This window comes from Physeter macrocephalus, chromosome 21, assembly GCF_002837175.3.
Source record: "Physeter macrocephalus isolate SW-GA chromosome 21, ASM283717v5, whole genome shotgun sequence".
NCBI classification, from domain to species: Eukaryota; Metazoa; Chordata; class Mammalia; order Artiodactyla; family Physeteridae; genus Physeter; species Physeter macrocephalus.
In genome coordinates this window covers 31,060,813-31,076,593 of record NC_041234.1, presented here as the reverse complement: position 1 = coordinate 31,076,593, position 15,781 = coordinate 31,060,813, and the positions used below count along the sequence as shown (strand labels likewise).

The 15,781-nt window shown below is 54.3% G+C and overlaps 2 protein-coding genes across 16 annotated transcripts in view; one reads left to right on the top strand and one right to left on the bottom strand.

Moving 5' to 3' along the window:
* Window positions 1-14,792, bottom strand: part of FOXP3 (forkhead box P3) — a 19,120-nt gene extending 4,328 nt beyond the window's left edge. For 2 of the 10 annotated variants that reach the window (XM_028482397.2, XM_028482401.2), the window contains exons 1-6: window positions 10,081-10,650; window positions 2,076-2,307; window positions 1,453-1,557; window positions 1,227-1,365; window positions 746-833; window positions 572-676 (exon numbers count right to left, since the gene is read on the bottom strand). In XM_028482397.2, coding sequence (XP_028338198.1) covers window positions 572-676; window positions 746-833; window positions 1,227-1,365; window positions 1,453-1,557; window positions 2,076-2,307; window positions 10,081-10,100 — 689 coding nt within the window. In that variant the 5' untranslated portion in view covers window positions 10,101-10,650. Of the gene's footprint in view, window positions 1-571; window positions 834-1,226; window positions 1,366-1,452; window positions 1,558-2,075; window positions 2,308-9,027; window positions 9,051-10,058; window positions 10,651-10,682; window positions 10,716-13,489; window positions 13,533-14,678 lie in introns of those variants that run through there. The other 8 variants (XM_055081678.1, XM_028482394.2, XM_055081674.1 and 5 more) reach the window with 7 other exon arrangements.
* The window catches only part of PPP1R3F (protein phosphatase 1 regulatory subunit 3F), a 17,029-nt gene continuing 15,151 nt past the window's right edge, over window positions 13,904-15,781 (top strand). For 3 of the 6 annotated variants that reach the window (XM_007113266.3, XM_028482391.2, XM_028482390.2), the window contains exon 1: window positions 14,321-15,340. In XM_007113266.3, coding sequence (XP_007113328.1) covers window positions 14,340-15,340 — 1,001 coding nt within the window. In that variant the 5' untranslated portion in view covers window positions 14,321-14,339. Of the gene's footprint in view, window positions 14,225-14,301; window positions 15,341-15,781 lie in introns of those variants that run through there. The other 3 variants (XM_028482392.2, XM_028482393.2, XM_028482389.2) reach the window with 3 other exon arrangements.

Genomic DNA, 15,781 nt, shown 5'->3' with positions numbered 1-15,781 from the left:
TGTGTGTGTGTGAGAGAGAGAGAGAGAGAGAGAGAGAGAGAGAGAGAGAGAGAGGGAGGGAGGGAGGGAGGGAGAGAGGGAGAGAGGGAGAGAGGGAGGGTGATGGGGCTGAGAGGAGGCAGCAATAGCCATTGTGAGGATCTGGGACTTTGGGGATCAATAAGATCAATGAAAGGCTGGTGTGTTGGCATGAGGGGGTGTAGCAGGGCAAAGCAGTTAGGAGTGTGGATTCCGGAGGCTGGCTGTCACTCAGGAACTGGGTGATCTTGATCAAGACACTTAACCTCTTTGGCCTCAGTTTCTTTGTCTGTAAAATGGAGGTAAATCATAGCACACACCTCTGTTATGATGCCCCCATTATACAGATGAGGAAACCGAGGCTCCGAGAAACTAACTTGCCCAAGGTCACAGAGCCAGTGAGTGATGGAGCCAGGATCTGAACCCGCAGTCTCAGCTTTTGCCTCTTTCATGTTACCCCCTATTGGGATGAGGCCTGAGCTGAGACCTGCACCCCAGACCTCCTCCCACAAACTGGGGCCCCCCTGGACCGGAACGGGCCTGACCCACTCACTTGAGGAAGTCCTCTGGCTCCTCGAAGACCTTCTCACATCCGGGCCACTTGCAGACACCATTTGCTAGCAGTGAGTAGGAGCCCTGGGGCATGGTTGAAAGGGTGCTGGGGGGACAAAGTGTGTCAGAGGAGGGGATGCCAGGGCAAGGGTCCTTCCCAGCCCTGCACACTGACCTGTCCTTCCTGGGCACACCGGGGCTTGGGAAGGTGCAGAGCAGTGCTGGCTCCCTGGACACCCATTCCAGGCTGGCCACGTTGATCCCTGCAGGTGGGGACAGGGCACCTCTGGGGGCTGGGGGCCAGGCTCTGGAGCTCGGCCCACAAAGCCTCTCATTTTGAGCTTCCCACCCTCCTGAGCTTTGCAGGCCCAGACTCCCAGGGGGCTCTGTGGTCCCTAATCTCCACGGCTACTGGTGGAGCAGCTCAAAGACTGCGCTGACATTTCGACTAACTTTGCAAAGATCTGTGGTTCCGTGATTTTGACATTCTGTGTCTTTAAGGTTCTGAGCCTGACATTTTTTAGAGGTTGGAGTTTCCAAGATGATAAGACCTGACACCTCTGGCCTCCTGAGGGCCGCAAGTCAGCAGCCCACACCACTTATGTTCAAGGATTGGGGGCTCTGGGCTTCTGTGGAGCTGTGGGGTACAGTGTTACCAGGTGGCAGGCCGGGCCGGGCCTTGAGGGAGAAGACCCCCGTAGCAGCAGTGGGTGGCGGGAGGCTGATCATAGCTGGGCTGTCCAGTGGGCGCACCTGCAGCACAGGGGTCCGCGCGTGGGCATCCACCGTTGAGAGCTAGGGGCACATGGGGTCCATTTCAGCCAGGTCCTCTCCCCAGTTCTCCCGCCTGCTCCCTCCTCCCTGCCTGTTCTGGGTTGGTACCTGGTGCACAAAGTGTGGCCTGTCCTGGAGGAGTGCCTGCAAGTGGGGCGAGGGACCCAGCCGTGCTCCGGAGGGTGCCACCATGACGAGGGGCACTGTGGGCAGCTGGGGGAAGGCAGGCGGGTGAGATGCCATCCTCATGTTCACTGTTCTACACGTCTAACCCGTATACTCCTCACCACGACCCCACGTACTAGGCAGAATGACCAACCCCATTTTACATATGTGGAAACTGAGGCTCCCGGAGATTGGGTGACTTTTTCAAGATCAAACAGCTAATAAGTGGCAGAGCTGGCCTTCATCCTGTCGCCTCACCTCCCTGAGCCCCAAGCCCTCTGTCACAGGGGGATGGAGACACACATGGCTATGCCTGTGGGACCATGATAGGGTCTCCTATCCTGAGACAGGGATTGGGAGGTTGCGGAGAGCCTCGAATCTCTGAGACCTGCTAAGGGGACTTTCTTGGCCCCGTGACATCTGCATAAGTCACAGACGTGCCTGGGACCCAGAAAACCACTTCCTGTGCCCCAGCTGGGCCCCCCGCCCAGTGCCACAGTAAAGGTCGGCACCTATAGGCCCAGGTACCCCACCCTGCCTGCCCCATCCTGGGCCCTAGGCCTCACCTGCAGCTGCGATGGTGGCATGGGGTTCAAGGAGGAAGAGGAGGCGTGAGCCGCACCTCGGAGATCCCGGCCCTGGAAGGTTGTCCCCGGGCCCTTGGCTCCCAGCTGGTCTGAGGCCTTGGGTGCAGCCCTCCAGCTGGGCGAGGCTCCTGGGGATGGGCTGAGTACCAAGGAAGGGGCCAAGGGCTTGGCTGGCCTGGCGTTGGGCATTGGGTCCTTGTCCGAGGGCAGGCTGCGGGGACACAAGGGGAAGGAGTTACAAATGTGCTGGGGTGTGTGTGAAATGCTCAACCATCTGAACCATGTGGACACCCCCTCTGGTCAGAGCAGGCATTGGCTGGGGCGTGTCCCAAAGGGGCCCCAGCTCTGGTCACGTGTGTGCGCATGTGTACACACATACTCGGTGTCAGGAGCACTGGTGTGCCTGTGTCTCCAAGCACACCCTATGTGCAGACGTACACGGACCCGGCGCACAGTGTGCCTGTACATGCTGGTAAAGGCCTGGTGGGGAGGTGTCCTCCCTGAGGGTGGTGGGGAATTCGGGGTGGTTTGTGGGGCCTCAGCCAGGATAGGGCTCAGCACTTGAGTGGTGCTCTTCAAGCCTCAGCCCTCCTGTCCTCCCTGAACCCAGTATAGGCCACACAACCTTTGCTGATCCCACGGGGGCTGCTTTCTGATTTTCTCCTGGGAGCATTATGTTACCCCAGTGACGGGCATATCTGGGAGTGCAAGGGGGGCATGGACTCAAAAGATCCCTCTGGCTGCTGTGAGGGGTGCAGACTCTAGGAAGGTGAGGGCAGAAGTAGGGGGACGAGTGAGGAGGCTACTGCAATAGTCCAGGCAAGCAACAGTCCAGACCAGGACGATGGCAGTGGAGATGGTGAGAAGTGGGTGGGTTTGGAGTTAATGTTTCGAAGGTGGAGTCAGGAGAATTTGCTGGCAGCTTGGATGCGGAGGGTGAGAGAGGGAGGGTCAAGGTGACTTCTGGGTATTAGCTGAGCAGCTGGAGGGACAGAGCTGACATGACCTGAGATGGGGGAGATGGGGGAGCAGGGTTGGGGGTGGTGAGCCAGGTGTGGAGGGACATGACGACTCTGGTGTTAGAAAGCAGGTGGCAAGGCCGAGTGGAAGCTGAGTACAGGAGTCTGGAGCTCTCCATCTGAGATCATCTCTGGGCTCCCGCCCTGCATGGAGCGGGCAGGGCAAGTGCCAGAGAGGAGGAGAGACGGGCTCTCTTGAGCCAGGGCCTGTGCGAGCTCCTCTACTTGGCTCCCACCAGAGTTCATCCCAATCTCTGCTCTTCAGGCCTGCCTCCAAGCCTTTGCTCATGCTGTTCGACCTGCCTGCAATGCCCGCTCCTCTTCCTCTTCCCCTACCCAAGCCCTATCCAGAAAGTCCTCCAGAATGGCTCCAGAACCTTACACTCCCCGATGGGCAGGGCCTTGGTTTCTCAGAATCCTATAGTCCCAATCTGAGAGGAAGCCAGAGCTGGAAGGGACTGCCAAGCCCAACTTCCATTTTACTGAAGGGCACAGCCAGGTACAGTGTCCCACAGCCCCATGGTGACTTCAGATCTCTACTTCTTTCTCCGGAAAGTGTGTGTGTGTATGTGTGTGTCTCCCCACCCCGCCCCATAGCACTGGGTTGGGCAGCAGAGGAAGGGCTCTGAGGGGGCAGTTGCTCCTTCCTTTCTTTGCTGTCAGCTCATGGGGGTTGCCAGAGTTATGGTGCTGACGGAGGTGGGGGTGTGAATCCAGGTATTTAAACCCTTAGTCTCTCGGGGCCTTAGAACATTACTGCGTGAGAATCAGGAGCCTGGCTCTACGGAGGCTCAGAACAAGGGCCAGAGAGAGTGTCGATGACCCTGAAGAGGTGGGTGAATGAATGAGTGCATGAAGGCAGGCGGAGATCAGGGTGTTGCTTGTATAAGCCAATGAATGTCAGAGTGCCAGCAAACCATCCAAAGCTAGGAGAGAGAACAGGTTTCTCCCTCGTAGCCCTACAAGGAACCAACACTGCTGACACCTTGATCTTGGACTTCTGGCCTCCAGAACTGTGAGACAAAACATTTCTATTGTTTAAGCCACCTAGTTTGGGGTACTTTGTCACAGAAGACCTGAGTGAACCAATACTGATTTTGGTGAGTGAGTGGATGTTTTCCACCACTCTGGCCTGGCCCACACGGCTAGCCTGTGGTCACTTCTCAAGCTGCCTGGACCCTTGGCCAGAGCCTATAAGAAATCGCCTCCTCAGACACATCTGGAACAACCTGACTCAGGGCAGCATAGATACATTCTCAGAAAGGGGCCGTGGATATGGTCTGTCTCGTGGTGGGGTACCTGGAGGGCCAGGCTGGGCAGCCGGCTTCCTGCACTGTCTGTTGGGGCATCCTTTTCTGACTATTTCTCAGAAGCCACATGGAGGATGTTTCTGGGACACAGTTTGTGTTTTCGTATCGGGGTCTGCATCTGGGCCCTGTTGTCACAGCCCCCAACTTCCCCAGATATTTCCGCCATTGACGTCATGGCGGCCGGATGCGCTGGGCTTCATCGGCACCAAGGAGGAAGAGAAGGGGGCAGGTACCCTACCCCACGGGTTTCGTTCCGAGAATTGGCCGTCCCGTCCTGCAGCCGGCCTGGCCCAGGTGGGGTGATGTGGGTGCTGGCGGATGTGGTGAATGACGTCCGTCTGGCCACCATGACAAGCCCTGGGCCCTGTAGACCCGGCCCTTTTTGGGCCATGGAGAGGCCCAAGGTTTGACGCTTGGGGAGCGCCATGCAGACCCCACAGAGACTGGGACCCTCAGGGTCTTCAAATGGTACTATGCTAGAACCTCAGAATCGTAGACCATCATTTCTTAGATTTAAAGGATCCCAGAATCTCAAACCCACAGACTCTGTGGGGTCCATGGGTCCAACTTCTCAGTAGGTGAAGGCCTATGTCCCTGGTGTCCAAAATCACTGGAACTTCCCGAAGTTCATAGTGCCTCCCGCCTGCCAGGCCTGGAATTGCAGCAAGCCTCCCCTCAGCCTCCCTCCTAAGTTATGTGAAGGTAGGAGGGTCAGAATCGTCCCCTCTGCTTCCCCCAGCCTGGGGCCAGGCTCTGACACTAACTAGCTGTAACTCTCCTCGGGCTCATATGTAAAACGGGACAATAATTGTACCCATCTTCCAAAGTTAACGCACATGAAATGCTTAACAAAATGTTGGTGATCAGTAGATGGACCCCTGCAGGGCCTCCATCTCCCTGTCCATTCTGGGACAGTGTTGCCAGACTCACAGCCATTCTGCCAGAGATGGGGAAGGAAGGAAGGGGACATTGAGGCTGGCAGACCTTCAGCTAGGACCTCATGGTGGGAGCAGGCAGAGCCCTGGCCTTTGCCGGTAGAGTCTACCACCAGGCTCTCTGGAGGAGCCGTGGGATAGAGGATTCCAGGGACCTGTGCCAACTCTGGGGACACGGCTGAGCTCTGTCCACAACCAGACCCACAGATAGACCGACTGACTTATGTCCCTCTAGTATCACCACTCTCTGGCCATGAGGCCTCCTGACCCATGGGGCCCTGGGACACCACCCAGCCTAGCTCTTGTGAGGCTAGCCCCACACTGTGACCATGAGGGTCCAACTTGTGAGAGGGCAGAAGGAGCGGCAGCAGCTGGGAGACAGCCCAGGGTCCCCCTGCCCCTGTCATGGGTGCTGAGGGGTAAACTGAGGCCCATGATGGGGGAGAGACACAGAGCCAGGGCCCCGCTGAGAGTCCTGAGATCTGAGTTTGGGTCTCAACTCTACCACTGCATCTCTGTGAGGGCTTCAGAGAGGCCCTCCCGCCCATCTCCCAGCCTCAATTTGCCCCTCTGTACGCTGGGAAGGGGAGAGGCGTGGAGCGGATGAGGGCCAGGGACCTTGTGCTCTGTGTCTGAGTGAGCTGTTAGGTGTCTGCAGGGCTTTGATTCGATAACTGCCGTTCTACCCAGGGGACTGGCTGAGAGACAGAAACAGAGATAGACAAACAGACATAGGCAGAGAGACACAGAGAAGAAGAGCTGCAGAGAGAGATGGAACAGACATGAGGTGGGACAGAGATAGACATACAGAGAGAGAAACAAAGAGAACAAGAGAGATAGTGAGAGACACGGAGAGAAGGAGAGACAGTGAGGAGGGGGAAGGAACCCATAGGAGCAGAAAGTCAAAGAGAGAGAACAAGAGAGACAGAAACAACACAGGGAGATGGGGAGAGACAAAGAGACACAGAGAGAGAGCGAGAGAGAGAGAGCGAGAGAGAGAGAGAGAGAGAGAGAAAGAGATGCTCCAAATAAGAACAGTTGTGGGTCTCTGGCTAGAGGAGCTAATCCTTCGTTATTACAAAATAACGAAGAATAACAAAGGGCAAGATGCCAGGGCCTTCGGCCGGCTGCTATATTGTATTGCAGAGCAACAATCAGCAAAGCGCTGTGGCCCTGGCACCAGAACAGACACCGAGGAACAGAAAAGAATGGAAAAGCTCAAATACAGACCAATGTCTAGAGGGAATGGAGTTTGTGATGAACGCGGCATTTCAAACGAGGGGACGCTGGAGAATAGATTGTTTAACAAATGGTTCTGGGATAATTAAGGGGAAGATAAAGCTAATGACTAACCAGTCCATTTTTCCACCAACCCCTTCCTGCCCAGTTTGAAATGTCACCCTCATCATGTACCCTAAAATAAATTCCAGATCCATTAACGAGATAAATAATAATCTTACATGGATCTTGGGTTTATTGTATGCCAGGCCCTAGGCTAAGCATTTAACAAGGTTGAGAGATTTAATCCTTACAACCACCCTTTGAGGTCGGTACTATTATAACCATCACAGTACCTATGAGGAAATGGAGGTATCGAGAAGTTAAATGCCTGGCTAAAAATCACACGAATTGCTTGAGCTGAGGCTGGGTTTGTCCCAGACAGTCTGGCTCCAGTACCCACACTCTTAACCTCTACAGTAAGTGGAAAAAATGAAGCCATAAAAGAGAATAGAAGCCAACACAGGTGAACATTTATCTCATTTTCAAGTGGGAAAGGACTTTCTAAGCACAAAACCAGAGACAGTAACCACAGAAGAAAAGACTAACCTTGTTGACAATATAAAAACATCATAAGCATCACAAAACAGCATAAACAAATAGAAAAACAACTTCAGTAAATGATGAATTGAGAGAAAATATTTGCTATATATGTATGGCTGATGGAAGGTTAATATCCTTTTATATAAAGAGCTGTGACAAATCAATAAATAAAAATGATGAACACCCTATTAGGACTAAGGACTTAACCAGACAACTGAAAAAAAAAAAAAAAAGCACATATGGTCAACAAACAGTATAAGTTATCGAAAGATGCAAATTTCAACAACATGGTAATATTTTTCTTACCTGTTATGTTGAGAAAGGATTAAAAAATGATAATACCCACCCACGGTTAGCTTGAGTAGAGGGAACATAAAACAGGACAACCTTTTGGAAGAACAATTTGCAGAGAGGGTCAGAAACCTTAAAAATGCACAAACGCTTTGCCCTAGCCACTCGATTTGTAGGAATCTGAGGAACTAATCAGGGATGATTATGTGAAAAAACTAGAAACAACCCGAATATCCAAAAATCAGCACTTGGTCGAACCAGTTGTGGTTCATACCAACGTGAGGACAGTCTGAACAGTTATGAAAGATCATACGTTGAAACATTTTTCAGTGACCTACCAAAATACTCCTATTCATTGAATAAAGCAGAAACAAAAGCAATAGATAGCTAGATAGCATGATTCTAATTTGGTTAAAAAATACTAACAGTTAACACTCAGTGAGCACTTGCTAAGCCTGCAGAGACGAGGTCACCCCAGACCTGAATGGCCTGCTCTGTTCCTGGACATGGATCCTGGCCCTCCCCCCCACAACACCAGGTCCTGAGGGTAGAACCCCACAGCTAAACCATGGTTGACAATGGTGTGAAGTGCCCCCCTGGAGGGTCTCCTCATGTGGTGCAAGCGCAAGTTCAAGTTAAGTGCTCAGCCCAACCCGACAGCCCACAATCCTCTTTGATCGGGGCAAACAGAATTGATGCTCATTCTTGTAAAATGTAAATGTCCTCCTCGACATTACTCAACACACTGTTATTAAGCGCCAACTGTACAAAGCTCTGTGCTGGAGGCTGGGGGTAGCGGGGGAGAGGCAGGTAGGGGGAAGGCAAGACGAGTGAGCAGGAAAGGTGGTGGGAGAGACGGAGGAAAGGAGATAAATGGAGTGTGGTCAAGATGGAGGAGACAGCGACAGGGGAGATGGTCAGAGCCAGAGAAAGACAGAGGGGTGGAGAGTCTGCGTGCCAGGGAAACAGAGAAAGAGAGGGGCAGAGAAACACGAAAAGAGTGAGACAGAGAGGGACGGGAGATATCGAGAGAGAAGAGCCAAAGGTATGCCAGAGACGTCGCTGAAATTTCCAGTTACACCTGGACAGTGTTTCAAGTTGTTCAAAGCTCTGAGATTCATAAAGACTGGCAGTTGATGTATTTAAAAAAATCCTACCCGTCCATACATCGATCCATTTATTTATCTTTGCCTCTACCTCAGCACTGATTAAGTACTTGATCTATCAGCACTGATTAAGTACTTGATCTATCAGTCTTCTGGCGTTTGTTATTACTATTATTACTGTAAAAAATACCTTACCTGACCAGGACCACAGGAGCTGCTGCGTGCATCTTGCTGGTCCCAGAGGGCCCCTGACTACCCACCAACCCAGTGCCTACCTCACTGTCGTCTCTTCCGCTGGACCCGCATCTGGTGGGGGAGAGCGGGGACACTCACCTTGGTGAAGTGGACTGACAGAAAAGGATCAGCCTGGCTTGTGGGAAACTGTCACATATCAAAAACAACTTTGCTTTTATACCGAGAAGAAAAACCACGGTGTGGAAGCCACAGACCTCTCTCTTCTAATAATCCAATTTTTTTTTTCGATGAGTGTGTACGCCGATAATCACGGGGTGGGGGGGGTTCTCATAGTTTTTTCTCTCTCGCTCTCTCTCTCACTCGCTCGCTCTGTTTCTCCTCTTCTTGATTATGAGACTTAAACGGAAATTTTGAAATTTTGGGTTTTTTCTTTGCCCTTTACGAGTCATCTGAAAATATGATTTCTTCCCCTCACTACAGAGGTGAGAGGTATCAATGAGATAACAGGGCTCATGAGAAACTACAGTTTTTAAAACAAAAGTGTGTAGAGTTAGAAAAAAAGGGAAAAGAACTCAAATCACAGGGACAGCCCAGGCAGGGAGAGATGCCACTCTGTGAGTGAGGGGATATTTGAGGGTCTCTGGGGAAAGGAAGAAAGGAACTGAGATGCTACATGTGGATGGGAAACACCAGGGAAAGAAATGGAATAGGGCTGCATTTCCAGATGCCTTGCTCTGGTCCAGGCCTCAGTTTCCCCTTAAGTGGAATTGATACGGTCATCACGGTCTTACTGCCCAGGGGTGGGGAGCTCTGGATACTCTTGCAACCCATCTTCTCACAGAGGGTGAGAGCCATGGAAGTTACTTCATGGAGAAAAAAGCAGGGAGTCCCTTCCTACCCCCGACAATTCACAGAATCCAAGAGTCTGAGAATCACTGGCTCCCAGAATCCACTGAACATCACTGAGTGAGGAAAGGGAGAAAAGTCTTGCCTCATTACATCTTAGGGCCTCAGAGCTCTGACCCAGAGGGGAAGGTCCCAACCAGGCCCCAGTATTAATGAATCCATCCTCACAAAGCCTAGAGAGGCCCGTTGGGACCCCAACCTTCTCACGGTCAGGGACACCATGGCCTGATGCTTCTGAGGCCCTCAGCCTTTGTGATTTTCTACTTCGAAAAGTCCCAGTTTCCAAGGATTTAGGATTCTAAATATCCACCATCATCCCCGTAGCTGACAATTATCTCAGATTTCCCATGTGCCAGATGCAGCGCCAAACACTTCTCACCATTATCGTGTTCAATCCTCACCACAGCCCTTGGAGATCCATCTTGTCATCATGGCCGTTATACAGATGGGGAAAACGGAGGCACGAAGTAGTCGGGCAACTTGCCCAATATCACAGAGCTGGCGGATAGGGGCCCTGCGTTCCACTGGTGCTGGGCTTTGCAACCGCCAGGTTTCCTTGAGCACAACGGTCTCAGGTTTTAAATTCTACGCTGCAATGACAGGGAGGTTCTGAGATTTGGAGGTTCTTCTGGGGGCTTGAAGGTTTCAGGTTGTCCAAGACTTGGCGGCTGCATTTCCTCACCTCGGCGGGCACCCCCTCCAACCAACGGTCAACAGGGGAGACCAGCCCCTAGGGGCTTCTCCTGACAGGCCGTGGCTGAGACTCCCTGCCCTTGGCTCTCCAGTGCCCTGCATGACCCAGAGTTCTGTCATCCAACGTCCACTCCAACCCGTCTGCAAGACTGGCTTCAGGCCTGGGAAAGATAAATTGGAAACAGATTTTTATTCACATGGTATAAACCTACTGGCCAAGACCCACCCCTTTACGCCTTTGCTTCTTTTCCTCCCCCCATCTCCCAAATCCTCAAAAGAAGGAGAGCCGCTTTCCTCAACTCAGACTCACCTTTCTGGAAAAGCCCAGAGGGGGGCTGGTGGCCTGGCTTTGTGAAGACAAGAAAAAAAAAAAGGTGAATAGAAAAAAAAAAAAAAACCTAAAAAAAAATCAGCCAACAACAATAAAAAAAAAAAAAAAGAACCCAACCCTCCCTACCATTAGTTCAAAACAAAACTTTCGCTGGTTGAGGCTTCTGAGTTGGTGGGACATGTCTGAGACCCAAAGATGGCCTGTGTGTGCCGGGCAGGCAGGGGAGGCACCAAGTGGGGTGAGGTCTCAGGTTGAAGGCCTGCAGGGACCCTGCATACAGCAGGGGCTTAAAAGATACGGCATGTGGTTGGGAGCAAGAGAGGGGGTGAGGAGCGTGCTCATCAGGAGGGAGTCCAACTTTAGGGATGTCCCTAAGGTTAATGAATGACCCCTTGCTCCCTGTGGACTTGGTTCTGAACATTCCCTACATGTCCCATGTAACTATAAACCAGGTCAGTTCTAGAAGCCGAGGCCTCATTCCCTGCCTCAGGACCTGTTCCCTCCTGAGAGAGGGGGCTGGTTTTCTCTTTCAGGGTCCGAGGTGTGGGCTACATCCTCCCCAAACCATCTCTCCCTTACTGTCACTTGCTCCATTAGAGGAGTGCCAGAAAAGAAGGAGGAAAGCTGAGTGATGGGTGATGCTGCTGCTGCTGAGAGCCAGAACCCTTGCAGAATGAGGGCCGAGGGGTCAGGTGGGCAGAGAGGGGCAGAGGTCCCCACCTCCTCTCTGTACTGGACTATATCCTCTCACATGGGAGGCTTCTGGGGGAGAGTGGACAGGATTAAATAGAGAGGTTGGTGAAAGTCCCCAGAGAAGTGGGCCTTTGACAAAGACTTGAAGGAGGTGAGGGAGGGAGCCATGTAGATATCTGAGTAATTCCAGAGGAAACAGCCAGTGCAAAGGTCCTGAGGTGGGAGTGTGTCCGATTTGCTCAAGCTCTACTAAGGAGGTAAGAGTGTGGTTAGAATGGTGTGAGTGAGAGGAAGAGGGGTAGGAGGTGAGGTAAGAGAGTGGACTGGGGGGGGGGTGTTAAACCATGCAGGACAAACAGCCAGTGCAAAGGTCCTGAGGTGGGAGTGTGTCCGATTTGCTCAAGCTCTACTAAGGAGGTAAGAGTGTGGTTAGAATGGTGTGAGTGAGAGGAAGAGGGGTAGGAGGTGAGGTAAGAGAGTGGACTGGGGGGGGGGGTGTTAAACCATGCAGGACCTTGTAGCCCATGGTAAGGACTTTGGCTTTTACTCTGAGTGAGTAGGAGGCCATGGGAGGGTTGTGAGTAGAGGAGAGATATGAACTGTCTTAGGACTTAACAGGATCCCTCTGATTGCTGAGTCTAGAATGGACTTTAGTGAGGATGGAAGCAGGGGATCAGTGAGAGGGAGGCTACTGCAATGGTCCAGGTGACTGATGATGGCGCTGGCAGTGGAGGGGGTGGGGAGAGGGTATATTCGGGAAATATATCGAATGGAGAGCTGACAGGATTTGCTGAAGGATGAGAGTCTTGGGGCCAGACCAGGACACAGAAAACACCCTAACTCTGTGGGCAGGAAGGAGTCCCTGGACTACTTAACAGCTTGAACTTTTAGGTGAGGAAAAAAAAGTTCTATCTTGTTTAAGCCCATATTATTTTGTGGGGTTTTCCCTGTTATTTGCAACTAAACATACTGATTGGTTCCTGGCCCACAACCCCATCCTGGACACTGAGACCTGAGGAGGGGAGCCCGCCGGGGGAACTGCCTCCCTCCTAGGGATGCTGTGAGTCAGAACCTTGCATACAGTAGGTGTTCAGAAAATCCTCCCAGGATGGAGGGGGAATGTATGAATGGCCATGTTCGTTGGACACAAGCTATAATTCTGTTCCCACGGAAGGTGGGATCTCAAAGGAAGAGTGAAAGGGGAATGAAAGGGGTCGACTAGATGAGGAAGAAGGAACAGCACTCCTGGGAGAGGGAACAGTAGGAGCTGAGACCGGAGACAGAAAGAAGGGAGGTGAGGCCACTGTGGGGTGTGGAGCTTGAGCCCCGCAAGAAAGACAGGGCTTTGATTTGTCAATATCTGCCAACATGCCCGACCAACTCCTGGCTGCATAGTCACGCTCAGTGTTTTCTGAGCTGGAGTTAGAAAAAGCTAATCTTCCCCAAAAGCTCTATCTTTCATTTGGCCATTCATTCAACAATGGTGCCAAGTCCTGGAAAACACTGAGGATGATAATCAGGGGCATTCTTGGCTAGTGGCACCGCTGAAGCAAAGGCTCGGTGCTGGGTAGGGCAGACCCACTAACTGCGACAGGAGAGTCCGTTTTGCTTTCTCAGATCTCACACTAGGATGCAGTCTAGGTCTTCAGGGTCTCTGGGCATTCATAGCCCTGGGGCAATAGGGAGTCACGGAGGGTTAAGGAGAAGGTAAATCCATCCATGAGAGGCATACTCTTTCTAAGGGTTGCCTGCACTCTACGGTTCAGAGGCCCGACCACCCTACAGCTCAGACGGCCTACGAACCTTCCTCTCCTCTAGCCTCCTTATTGGCTGTTCATCCCCTCCTTCACACCAGCTACAACATCCCCGTTGGCTCTGCTCTTTCCCGTCCCACCTCCGGGTCTTTCTGTCCCGATACACTTTCTAGCTTCGGCATTGGTTCATCCCGTTCCTGCACTGCCCCTTGAGGTCTCCACTACCTTCACTCTGACTCCCCCATTGGCTGTCTGCTACCTCTCTTCCTCGCTCTCGCCTTCATCACCCACCCCATTGGCTCTTCCCCTCCAGTCCCGCCTCCGAGGCCGCTCACATACCGCCTCTTGGTCACCTTTTTGTCTCCGTATTGGCTAGTTCCTCCCTGGCACCGCCCCTTGAAGGCGTAGTGCACACTCACAAGACTCCCCATTGGCTCGCTGCAGCCATTATCGTCATCCTTCCTCTACGTCACCGGTGCGCGGCTCTCCATTGGCTGTTCGCTGTCTCTACCTTCCGTCCCACTACCTACGCAACCCACGGATCTCCTGTTCCGGCCTCTCCGTTCGCTCCCTGCTGCCCCCATCGCCTGTAGCCATTCTGTTTTCCCCGCCGCTCTCACGCCGCTCCCGCTCACACTTCCCCATTAGTTGTCCTACTTCTGCTCTCCTCATCCCGGACCCCGCACCCCCCCATTGGCTGTTCGCTGTCTCTACCTTCCGTCCCACTACCTACGCAACCCACGGATCTCCTGTTCCGGCCTCTCCGTTCGCTCCCTGCTGCCCCCATCGCCTGTAGCCATTCTGTTTTCCCCGCCGCTCTCACGCCGCTCCCGCTCACACTTCCCCATTAGTTGTCCTACTTCTGCTCTCTTCATCCCGGACCCCGCACCCCCCCCCCATTCACGCGTCCCCATTGATCCCCGATCATCCCGCCTCCTACACCGCCCACTCTCGGGTATCCCCATTGGCTGCATGCTTCCCCTGCACTCGCTTCACCGTCTACGTCACGCGTGCGCGGCTCCTCATTGGCTCTCCGCTATACCTGTCGTCTCGCCGCTTACGCCCCCCCCCACCGTGAGTCGTATCCCCCTCCCCCCGGCGCTGGCCTTCCCATTGGCTGCCCGCCCCTTCAGGCCCTGCCCCCGCCGGTCCCGCTGCCGGTGCCGTCGGTGCCGCCGCCGCCGCCGATATGGCGCGCACGGCCCCTGTGGAGCCCCAGCTGCGGCATCCCGCGCCCCCCTCGCCGGCCGCGGGCGAGCCCCGCACCTCAGTCGAGGCAGCGGTGGCCCCGCGGAGGGTGCTGTTCGCCGACGAGGCCCTGGGGCTGCCGCTGGCGCAGCTGCGCCGCTACCGGCCGTGGGGCGGGCCCGGGGCGGGCAAGATGGCGGTGGCGGCCGGGCAAGATGGCGTCGGCGGCGGGGCTGACGAGGACGACGATGGCGAGGATGGGGATGAAGGGGAGGAGGAAGAGGAGGCTTGCCCCGAGCCCTCGCCGCTGTGCCCCGTTCCCGCTGGCGGGGGGTTTTACCTGGTGCCCACATTTTCGCTGCCGCCCGCGCCGGGCCGTCTGGAGCGCTTGGGGCGCGTCATGGTGGAGCTGGAGGCACTGCTGCCGCCTCCCGGAGCGGTCCCCGGGGGTGCCGGGGTGTGGGTGCCTGGGGGGCGCCCGCCGGTGCTGCGCGGGTTGGTCCGCGTGCTGAACCGCTCCTTTGAGAAGGCGGTGCACGTGCGGGCCTCACACGACGGCTGGGCTTCCTTCTGCGACCACCCAGCGCGCTACGTCCCGCGCAGCCCGCCGGGGGCAGGAGCGGGAGGACCAGGAGCAGGAGATCCCATCCTGGATCTGGGCCTTGGCTTGGGCCCCGGCCAGGCGCCCGCCTCCTCGCCCGACGACGGCGGCCGCACCGACCGCTTTGCCTTCCAGCTGCCCTTTGCTGAGGGTGCGGGCGATGGGGCGCGCCTGGACTTCGTGGTGCGCTATGAGACCCCCGAGGGCACTTTCTGGGCCAACAACCACGGCCGCAACTACACAGTCCTGCTCCGGATTGCACCCGCTCCCACACCCACTGATGCCGAAGGGCTGCCCCAGCAGCAGCAGCTGCAGCAGCTGGAGCCACAGCCCGAGTGCCAGGGTCCCGTGGAGGCTGAGGCCAGGCAGCTGAAGAGCTGCATGAAGCCGGTGAGGCGCAGGTAATGTCTGCCAGCGCCACCTCCGCCAACGCAGGGCTGTGTTTAGGATGGAGGACAAGCATTCCACCCAGGAGCCCCTGAGGCCTGCTCTCCAGGACAGGGAGGAGGGCGCATTCAGTCAGTCGGTCAAAGAGTAATGGAGACCAAACATGTGCTAGGCTGTGTTTTAATAACTGGGGTTTCATTCATTTATTGAATTGCACTGTAAAGCCCTGAACAAGACAGACATCTTACCTGCCCTCAAGGAGCATACAGGCTTTTATGAGAGAGAGTTTGAAAAAACCAGCAGGTGGATAAGATACAGACGAATAAGTTTAGCTGCTGAGAGGAAAGTGAAATAGAGTAAGGGGACAGTTTGGGAGGGAATACCTGCGTTAGGTAGGGTGTTTGGGGAAGGCCTTTGAGAAAGTGAGTCCTGGATGCTGATAAGAAGAGTTATGC